The sequence below is a fragment of the Eumetopias jubatus genome, unplaced genomic scaffold, assembly GCF_037043125.1.
Source record: "Eumetopias jubatus isolate StellerSeaLion01/CBP00866 unplaced genomic scaffold, mEumJub1_p1.0 scaffold_7, whole genome shotgun sequence".
NCBI classification, from domain to species: domain Eukaryota; kingdom Metazoa; phylum Chordata; class Mammalia; order Carnivora; family Otariidae; genus Eumetopias; species Eumetopias jubatus.
The window spans coordinates 83,103,833-83,114,291 of NW_028274813.1; the positions used below are offsets into that span (position 1 = coordinate 83,103,833).

Sequence of the window (10,459 nt, forward strand, 5' to 3'; positions counted from 1 at the left end):
CCCACTGCCCTCAGCGTCACAGAGACAGAGAGATCCCCGGCACCCCCCGAGACTGGGAGAAGCCGGCCCTCCCCGGTCTAAGGCCTCCGGGGATCACGCCGGGTTCCGGGAAAGCAGCTGTACTGCCGCCGCTCGGAGTGGGGTCACCCGGGGAGGCCGCAAAGGCGAGATGGGCGAAGCCGTCTGAACCCGAAATAGTCCGCGCGCTTTCAGTTCCACCCTCCATCTCGCCCCTATGAGGAGATGAGCCGGGTCTGCCCGACCTCAGCCCCTCACCAGGACTCTCCAGTGGCTTGAGCCAACGCTGGAAGCCAGGAGAGTTCCTCCCTGCCCCAACGGAGCGACAGGACGCGGGTGGGGGCTTGGGGCTGCTGGGGTGGGGGCAGACGGTGGGCAGTGGAGCTGAAGCCGAACCCAGGTGAGGGGAGGCGCTGGGGGAGGGGCCAGACCTCATTACCATACAGCTGAGGACGCGCCCCCCTTCTCTTACCTCGGGCACCACGCCCCCTTCCCCTGTCTCCGGGACCACGGCGTCTAGGGGCTGGCACCAGTAGAGTCCAGGCTGGGGGCAGAAGGGAGAAGGCACGCGCTGGACACGCCCCCCGCAACTAGGGAGGGAGACGCCCACCAGGAGGGGGGAGAAAGCCTCCGAGAGCCCCCGAGTCTTAGACTCAAGGCCCTCGCCTTGCCCCGTGTGGCCACAGAGAGGTTAAAGCGTCCGCTGGTTTCTCGGTTGCGCCGGGGACGCGAGGTGGGTGGACGCTCACAGGCTGGGGACTGAGGCGGCGACAGCGTCCAAGGCTCGGGGAAGAAGGAGATTCGAGTCCTTCGACCCTGCTTTCGCTTTCCGAGCTTAAGTTCTTTTTACCTGCTCGAAGGCTGAAGGTAACTAGCTCCGGCTGCGGACGGACCGCCCACGGGGACTCCCCAGTGTCTCCGCCTCCACGACCATCCGGGAACCACTCGCTCACCTCCCGCCCCATTCCCCCAGGCCCTCCCCCTCCCCTCACAGCCGGGGTCTCGGACCTTAACCCCTCGGCCGCGGAGAACTGGTCACCTTGGCACGCGCAGAGTTAGGGGACCCAGGGGCTGAGAGCGGCACGGAGGGGCGGGGACCTGTGCGTGACTGGCTGGCGGGGACGGGGGATGGCGGGGGCGGAGGCCCCCTCCAGGCCCTGCTGGGGCTGTAGCGCTAGAGGCCCGGAGGGGAGGGGAGAGTGACCATGGGTTCTGAGTGACAGGCGGCGAAGAGAGGAGCCAATATATATAAGGAAGGCTCCCGAGCGCGCAGGTTTCAGTAGCGGCGCAGAGCGCAAGCTGGGAACACGAGGCCAAGAGCCGCAGCTCAAGCCGCCTCAGTGCAGTGTACCGGGCACTAGCCGGCTTGCAGCCCCAGGATTAGCCCGAGGACACGTCCTCAGCCCGGCCGCCGCCCAGCCGCCCTCACCTGGATTACCTACCAACGCAGTTTGAGCAGAGCTAGCGAGAAGGCGAAGCGGGAGGAAAGCCCCAGAAGAGCCTGGCTTTCCAGGGACCCCCTCCGGCGGACAGACGCGCGGGAAAGCGGCGTCCCGAACGAAGCCAGCTCCAGGGCGGGCGCGGGGAGAGAGCGACGCTCCAGGGGATGGCAGCCGCGTCCCGTAGCGCCTCTGGCTGGGCGCTACTGCTGCTGGTGGCACTTTGGCAGCAGGTAACGTCCCGCGCCCCCTCCACCCCCTCCCGCCGCGCCCGGAGCCTGAGCCCCGGGCGTCTGCCGAGCTGACCGCTCCCCTCCTTCCTTCCCTCGGTTCCTGTGCAATAGCGCGCAGCCTGCTCCGGAGTCTTCCAGCTGCAGCTGCAGGAGTTTGCCAACGAGCGAGGCGTACTGGCCAGCGGGCGGCCGTGCGAACCCGGCTGCAGGACCTTCTTCCGCGTCTGCCTTAAGCACTTCCAGGCGGTCGTGTCGCCCGGGCCCTGCACCTTCGGCAGCGTCTCTACGCCTGTGTTGGGCACCAACTCCTTCGCCGTCGGGGACGATAGTAGCGGCGGGGGACGCAACCCTCTTCAACTGCCTTTCAATTTCACCTGGCCGGTGAGCACAGCCTGGGTGCACTGGGAGGTCACGAAAGGCGAGAAGGGGGCTCCCTGGGACCAAAGCCCTCCCCCAGATTTCCTCGCTTCCAACCAAACCAAACCAAACCAAACAAAAAACAAGGGCGCTCTCTTTTGATACTTTCTTCCGACTCTCTCCTGGGACCTCATCCTCAGGAAGGTTCTCACCAGTCTCCCTCTTCCCAGTTCTATGCCCTCTCTCCTCCCAATTCTTGGGATATGATTTTCATCACTTATTAACCCGGCGCGTTTCCCACCTTCGAATGACTCTCGCTAACATGCCCCCATCTCTTAACCCTCCTACTCGGGGTTCTCCTCTCACCTTCCCTGCTCGCGCGATGCTGCGCACAGACCCGCTATGTTGACCCAGGAGCTGTAACTGTATCCTGCAATTAGATTAATTAAACCCGCGGCCGCAAGGCACCCCCACCTCCCCCGCCCCTGCTCATCTCGCTCTCTCTCTGTCTTCCCCCGCCCCCTCCTTTGGCCTCCAGGGTACCTTCTCACTCATCATCGAAGCTTGGCACGCACCAGGAGACGACCTGCGGCCAGGTGAGTCGCTCGCTCCGCCGCCACAGGGGGGCGACACGGCGCAGCGCCGAAAGAGTTAACCTGTAATAGGCGGGGGAAGTGCGGGGTGCGGGGTGGGGGGTGGGGGGGCAGGACGCTGAGCTCGGCCTGGAGCTGCGCCCCGCGCTGGACGCTCGGATTCCGCTCGCTGCCTGGACTCTGAGCACAATTGCGTTTCCTGCGGGTTATTTTTGGCGTGGGAACGCGGGGAGCACGGCGGTGAGAAAGGCCGAAGCTGCCAGCGCCGCTGACGGGCCCCTTCCTGTATTTTACACCTTTCGCGAATTCCGCTCCTTTGGAAAGGGAATAATGGCTTTGGGATGTTGTTCTGACACAGAGGAAAAGGATATTTCAGCAGCACAACAATTCTCACTTTGAAAAGGAAAAAGAAAAGCATTACCCATCTCTGAGGGCAGAACCCGTGAATGGGCACCAGAGGACCCCTTGCTCCCAGGGTCCTCCCAGGCCTGGCTTTGCTTTTTTCTTTTCTTTTCTTTTTTCTTTCCTTCTTTCCTTTCTCTCTCCCTCCCTCCTTCTCTCTCTCTCTCTCTTTCTTTCACTCTTTCTTTTTTTCTTCCCCATTTTGACCTCTTTTCCTCTTTCCTGGTCTACCTGCCTCCAGAACACTGGGGTATTTTAACATCCTTCTGTTGTCCCCTTTCTGAATGATATCAGGCCGTCTGCACACACGCGCGCGCATGCGCGCTCGGCACCTAAGCAGTGGGACACTTGGGTTCCTCTGGCCTGTGCTTGCTGGCAGGTGGGGGTCATCTGGACAGCCGGTTTGATCCAGCAGTTGCTGGCACTCTCGGGACTGGCTGCCCTTCCTTGACCTGGCCCTCTGCCCCTTCAGAGGCCTTGCCACCAGACGCCCTCATCAGCAAGATCGCCATCCAGGGCTCCCTAGCTGTGGGCAAGAACTGGTTACTGGATGAGCAGACCAGCCCCCCCACGAGGCTGCGCTACTCTTACCGGGTCATCTGCAGTGACAACTACTATGGGGACAGCTGCTCGCGCCTGTGCAAGAAGCGCAATGACCACTTCGGCCACTACGTGTGCCAGCCAGATGGCAGCCTGTCCTGCCTCCCCGGCTGGACTGGGGAGTACTGCGAAGAGCGTAAGCAGCCAAGCTCCTGCCTCCCTGGCAGGGGTCCCCGGAGCCAACACAGTGGCCTCTTTTCAGCCACAGCCTACCTCCCTCACAGAACAGGTCTGGGCTGCCCGCTAGCCGGGCCTCAGGAACAGGTGGGAATGCTCAGGACAGACGTGGACTCTGATCTGTCTCTTCTTAGTGCTCCTCCCCATCTTGCCAGAGCCCACAAGGACCCCGCTACCGCCTTCCATCTAGCCGGGATTCTCCTTCCCTGTGCCACCGTTGCCCTTTATAATGCCCGTGGCTCCTCCGGGAGGCCAGGAGTGGGAAGTGAGCCCAGTAGAGCTGGGGGCACCCCCAGGGCTAGGAGAGGGAGAGCGGGGCTGCAGACTCCTTGGCATTCCAACTTCACCCGGCTCTGTTTTCTTTCCTCAGCTATCTGTCTTTCTGGCTGTCATGAACAGAACGGCTACTGCAGCAAGCCAGCGGAGTGCATGTGAGCAGGGGACGGGAAGTGGGGGGGGAGGGAGCCGTCCCCTCCCTGGCCAAGCCCTCACCTCACCCTCAGCCTCCTTTTTGTTCAACAGCTGCCGCCCAGGCTGGCAGGGCCGCCTCTGCAACGAATGCATCCCCCACAATGGATGTCGCCACGGCACCTGCAGCATCCCCTGGCAATGCACCTGCGATGAGGGCTGGGGCGGCCTCTTCTGTGACCAAGGTGAGCTGGGGCAGAGAGAGGACGCAGAGGGGGTGGGAGAGATGGGCCGGGCGTGGGGACCAGAGCGGTCGCCCTTCTGATTTGGTGACTGCCCCGTTGGCTTTCCCATTATCCTTCAAGGAGCTTGGGGTTTTTAAGGATCCTAACAACTGGCCTCGAAGGAGAGGGTGGGTTCTTCTTGCTCAGGTGCTGGGGAGGCAGGGTGGCTGGAGAAGCCAGGAGCACGACAGGTTGACAGTCTGGAGGTCGCACTCAAATTCCAGCAAGGCCCGGGAGGAGGGATGCTGGGCTCAGTTCCTCTTTCTACCTTGTAGTTACCTATTAACCCCCTAAGTGTTTGCTTACCTGCCAGGGCTGTTTGAGCAGCTCTCCCCTAAACAGCTGTCTGGTGGGGAGTGCCCACCAGCTGCCCTGAGGTTGTGGGCAAGTTGTGCCCCTGGGCGGTTAGTGACATCTAACCGACTTCTTGGTGTGGGGCAGAAACGGCCCCCTTGTTCCTCCCCAGTGGCGCTTGCCAGGCAGCTGCCTCAGCCCAAGTCTCTCTCTGGGTTTGGGAGGGCCGCTGGTCCCTCTGGCTCTGTACGGGTTGGCCAGCCCCAACCGTGGGGGAGGGGGACTTTGCTCCTCATCCTGTAGCCAGCTGCAGCGTGTGCCTCCCATTTCCAGGGTCCAAGAGGGTGGTTGCTGCCATGGAGACACCAGCACAAGCCTTGGGAGGATGGGCAGGGGGCTTGCCAGGCTAGAAAGAACTTGCCTGGGCCCTGACTTGCTGGCAACAGGGGCTTGGAATTCAGCCCCTTTATTCTGTGTGTGCGTGCGTGAGTGCGTGCGTGCGTGTGTGTGTGTGTGTGTGTGTTGCTTTCTCCCTCATCTCCTCTACCTCAAACACACTTACACACCTGTTCCTGCCCACTCTCTTCCCTTGCCCCACATTTGCTCCCAGGTGACACAGTCATATACTCATCATAGGCAAACACAGCCCTTCCAGTCTCTCTCTTTGCTCTCTATTTGCTCCCTCCCTGTCCTTCCCAAATAAGAAAACAAATACTTATATTTAAAAATACCCTCGTAACACATTTCCCTTTACAAAGTGCCTGGTCGCTACTTACAGTGGCTCTTGCCTCCTCGCTACCATTTGCACCTGTTAACATTTTCTCCCTCCTTCCAGGCTTATCTCAGCTGCCCCTCCTCCACGAAGCCTTTTCAGACTTCCTCCTCCACATGGGGCCTTGCCATCGGCTTCAATTCCTTCCCTTCCTTCTACCCTGGTGGCCAGTGGCTGTGAGCTTACCTAGTAGGCAGTTGTCCAGCTGTATTTTTTTTTTAAACTTTGGTTCGTTGCACAGGTCAGATGTGGGTCAAGGAAGAAGGGTAGTTGGGCCGGGACGAGTTTGGGCTGGAGCCTCTGGGCCACACACGGACAGTGCACTTGCACTACAAGGAGCCTGGAGGTGGGGATCATTCGACAGCCCTGCTCAGTTGGCTGGTCCCTATCTCTGCAGATCTCAATTACTGCACCCACCACTCCCCATGCAAGAACGGGGCGACGTGCTCCAACAGCGGCCAGCGGAGCTATACCTGCACCTGCCGCCCGGGCTACACTGGCGTGGACTGCGAGCTGGAGCTCAGCGAGTGTGACAGCAACCCCTGTCGCAACGGGGGCAGCTGCAAGGTGAGCCTTGGGCCAGCACAGGTCTGGCCAGGGAGTGCCCAGGCGGCCCCACTGGCGGAGCTGCGCGGCCATGGCATTGTGGACCAGTGGGGTCTGGCCCTAAGCCACTCATCCTTCCCCCCCAGGGTCTGACTTGTGCCTCTTTCCGGCCTCTCTCCAGGACCAGGAGGATGGCTACCGCTGCCTGTGTCCCCCGGGCTACTATGGCCTGCACTGTGAACACAGTACTTTGAGCTGTGCAGACTCCCCCTGCTTCAACGGGGGTTCCTGCCGGGAGCGCAGCCAGGGGGCCAGCTATGCCTGCGAATGCCCCCCCAACTTCATGGGCTCCAACTGTGAGAAGAAAGTGGACAGGTGTACCAGCAATCCGTGTGCCAATGGTGAGTCTTGTTGCCTCGCTAACCCCGGGGGGCCAGCCTTAGGACTCAGAGAGCCTTCTGGTGAGGGTGAGTCAGGAGAGGAGAGAGGCTAGGTGTGTCCGTCTGGGCAGGCTGAGATGGTCCCACCCTGCTCTGGATGGTGAAGAGCTGGCATCATCAGCTGGTGGCTTTGGAAGAGGGGCAGGTTGGCAGTGGGTGCTGGCCTTAGAGGGAGGAGTGGTGCGCACCCTGCTTCACCGTCTGTTCCCATGTTGGAGCCCCCTCCTGGTGGGGATGGCTTCTGAGCCTCCGCTGGAAGTCCTGGGCTAGGGAGAGGACCTATGAGGCCTTGTGTCCCTCCCAGAGGGAGGCTGCCACAGTTAGGGCCCTACTTCAGAAGGCCTCACCTTGCCCCATGGCCACGTGGAGCCTGGCATGACACCAGGCATCTAAAATGTTCAGCATCTTTTGGGGTGCAAAGCATGCTGGTTATCTTTGTCTGCTTGGCCTCCTGATGACCCTCTGCGAGGCAGGCAGACAGCAGCATGCAGGAGAAAAGCCTCAGGAGCTGGAGAGGGGTGGGAAGGGCTGAAATGGAGTGTGTTCTCTGGCTAATCACTCCGTTAACTTTGTTAGCTGATAATTATATTTACTTGAGCATTTACTATTTACCAGCCATGGGTTCCTGCCTTCATGCATCATCTGACCTAGCCCTCAGAGATCTCTATGAAGGGCATAGCTCCATAGATAGATATACTCTAATTTAATACGGGAGGAAACTGAGGCTTCAAATAAGGCAAAGCAACAGGTGCTAGAGCACCTCCAGCTTGAGAGACACAGCTGTGATTCGACCCCAGGCATACCTGTCCGATTCCACTGTGAAGCTCTGTAAGATGCTAGTCATTTTATACATGAGCTCCCTAAGGCATAGGGGGCCAGAGGCACCCTCCAGCCCAGGTCTCCGGACTCGTGGTACAGTGCTCTTTGTGGTGGGGTCTGGGGCGGGGCGCTCACCCTCTGCCCCGGGGCGGTTCCCAGGCGATTGCTGACTTGTGACCCATGTGTCCCTGCAGGGGGCCAGTGCCTGAACCGTGGTCCTAACCGCGTGTGCCGCTGCCGTGCTGGATTCACAGGCCCCCACTGTGAACTCCACGTCAGCGACTGTGCCCGCAACCCCTGTGCCCACGGCGGCACTTGCCACGAGCTGGAGAACGGGCTCATGTGCACCTGCCCCGATGGCTTCTCTGGCCGGCGCTGCGAGGTGCGGATACCAGCCGACGCCTGCTCCTCGGGACCCTGCTTCAATGGGGCCACCTGCTACCCTGGCCTCTCCGAGGACAGCTTCATCTGCAACTGTCCCTATGGCTTTGTGGGCAGCCGCTGCGAGTTCCCTGTGAGCATGCCACCCAGCTTCCCCTGGGTGGCTGTCTCTCTGGGTGTGGGCCTGGTGGTGGTGCTGGTCTTGCTGGGCATGGTGGCAGTGGCTGTGCGGCAGCTGCGGCTTCGGCGGCCTGACGATGGTAGCAGGGAGGCCATGAACAACTTGTCGGACTTCCAGAAGGACAACCTGATCCCTGCCGCCCAGCTCAAGAACACAAACCAGAAGAAGGAGCTGGAAGTGGACTGTGGCCTGGACAAGTCCAACTGTGGCAAACAGCAGAACCACACACTGGACTATAATCTGGCCCCAGGGCCTCTGGGGCGAGGGACCATGCTGGGGAAGTACTCCCACAGTGATAAGAGCCTAGGGGAGAAGGCGCCACTGCGGTTACACAGGTGAGCAGCGCCTGGAGGCCCAGGGCCTGGCCACAGAGCCCTGCATGGTACTCCTTGGGCTCCCCCAGGACAGGTGGAAGGCTGGCACCAGGCCCTTGACTGCTTTTAAGCAAAGAGGGGGTTTTGCTACTGACAGGAGACTCCTCTGACAAGATTTCTGCCCGGGGTCCTTTGTCCCTCCTTCTCATTCATTCATTCATTCATTCACGAAGGTCAAGGGACCACCCTGTGTCTCTTATGACTTCCATCTTTCCATGGGATGGCCTGTCTGGAGTTGCTAGCTTTTTCCAGGCCTGAGACCCTGGTAAGGTTGGGGTTCCTGTGGCTCTCTTGGGGGCCTGTTCCTAACTGCCCCCCCAGGCTAGCCTTGGGCATCCCCAGTGCCTGTGTCTTCTCTCAGAGCCATTGCCCTTTGGCTCTCCAGGGTCCGGGTTAGCACCCCACCTACCCCCCAGCCCTCTCCCCGTCCCTCCCTCACCGGCCTGTCTTGTGTTCCCTCAGTGAAAAGCCAGAGTGTCGGATATCAGCGATATGCTCCCCCAGGGACTCCATGTACCAGTCTGTGTGTTTGATATCAGAAGAGAGGAACGAATGTGTCATTGCCACAGAGGTGAGTGCCGGGCTCGCCTTCCCTTCCAGCATGTCCCCTCCTACCGTTCGGGAATGGGAAAGTAGCCTGGTGACTTTGGACCCCAGGGGCCCCTCCTGAAGGGTGGGTCAGAACCCCTCCTTGGCAGGCCAGGTGCAGTGACTCTTGGGTCCCTGTGGGCCCTGTTGCCGCAGAGGGTGTGAAACAGGAGCCGTGGGCGGTGAGTGGGGCCTAGCTCTCCCCGCTGTGTTTGCGCTGGGCTGGGTGGCCCTGGCACCTGGCCAGCTCCCCGGCACTGCCACAGGGCTGCTGGGGGGTGAGAGTGGTTGCCTTGTGCCCCTCCTGCCCCTTCGCACTGCTTCCTCCACTGGCCCACTGCATGAACACAGGCTCCCAGGCCTGTGCGTGTACTGGGGCCAAAGTCTGGGGAGGGCTGCCCCACCTGCCTCGTGGGCTTGGCCCGGGGCAGCCATGGAGGGAGTGCTTGTCGGCCAGGGTATCAGACTTCCCTGCTTTCCCCATGATCTCCAGGTATAAGGCAGGAGCCTTCCCAGGACATCCCAGCTCGGCCCCAGCAGCTGGATCTTCCTTCTGCATTGTTTACATTGCATCCTGGATGGGACATTTTTAATATGCAACGTGCTGCTCTCAGGAGGAAGAGGGAATGGCATGACCTGGACAGACTGTGAACTTGCCAAGAGATGCAGTGCCCTTCCATGCCTCCGCGTGTCTGTCTGGCATCAGACTGGCAGCCGCGCCAGCCAGGGGAGCAGAGAGGAGAGGTGCCACTGGGACCCGCCCGGCCGGCAGCGGCCTTCACAGGGCCCCTCTGGGGATCTGGCCTGTTTTCCGGAGGGAGCAGCAGTGGCCCCGTGGGGCCTGGAGCTGCTGTGGCCTCAACTGGCATCTGTGTTTCCAAAAGTGCCTTTGGCCCAGGCCCCATGGCGACAGCTGGGTCCGAATCAGAGAGGAGAGAGGAGGCCAGTATGGGCAGGGCCATCTGTGGGCCAGGATACCATCGGGTGCGGCTCTTGGCGGGAGTTGCCCTGCAGGTGAGGTGAGCGCCTGAAGCGGGAGGAGCACTTTCTGCCCTGTGCCTCCAACTACCGCATGTGGGCCTTGTTCAGAACACCCCTCCAGCTTCTCCCTGGCCTTGGCCCTCTGGGCAAGGCTGTTCCCCAGCCTCTGGCCTTGGGTGCCTCTGCGTTCCCCTGGGCAGACAGGTGAAGGGCCTGCCCCATCGGCCAGCCAGGGGAGCCAGGCCTAACTGGGGGGCTCGGGGCAGTGTTGTTAGAAATTCCAGTGAGGGAGAAATGAGGTGCCGTTGCCACCAAGGCCCTTTCCTCCCTCGAACCATTCCTACAGCCTCGAGCCTGGGCGTTGCCCACACCCACTACTGCCCCCAGACCACCCTTGAAGCCGATCTTCAGAAATCAATAATATGAGTTTTTATTTTGTTTTTTTTTTTTTGTAGTTTATTTTGGAGTCTAGTATTTCAATAATTTAAGAATCAGAAGCACTGACCTTTCTACATTTTATAACATTATTTTGTATATAATGTGTATTTATAATATGGAACAGATGTGTACAG

General features: G+C 60.4%; 1 protein-coding gene across 1 annotated transcript; it reads left to right on the forward strand.

Moving 5' to 3' along the window:
- The first annotated feature begins 1,624 nt into the window (after positions 1–1,624).
- DLL4 (delta like canonical Notch ligand 4) lies at positions 1,625–8,988 on the forward strand. Its single transcript, XM_028119570.2, has 10 exons — positions 1,625–1,690; positions 1,802–2,071; positions 2,586–2,643; positions 3,515–3,778; positions 4,190–4,250; positions 4,342–4,472; positions 5,975–6,144; positions 6,305–6,524; positions 7,577–8,279; positions 8,781–8,988. The coding sequence occupies exons 1-10, from the start codon at positions 1,625–1,627 to the stop codon at positions 8,986–8,988; spliced, it is 2,151 nt and encodes a 716-aa protein (XP_027975371.2).
- Positions 8,989–10,459: the final 1,471 nt, after the last annotated feature.

Excerpts from the sequence above, each read along its gene's own strand:
- DLL4 (XM_028119570.2), top strand. The coding sequence starts at position 1,625 with ATGGCAGCCGCGTCCCGTAGCGCCTCTGGCTGGGCGCTACTGCTGCTG. Across the intron at positions 1,691-1,801 it reads TGGTGGCACTTTGGCAGCAG|CGCGCAGCCTGCTCCGGAGT; the intron begins GTAACGTCCCGC and ends CCTGTGCAATAG. Across the intron at positions 4,473-5,974 it reads CGGCCTCTTCTGTGACCAAG|ATCTCAATTACTGCACCCAC; the intron begins GTGAGCTGGGGC and ends CTATCTCTGCAG.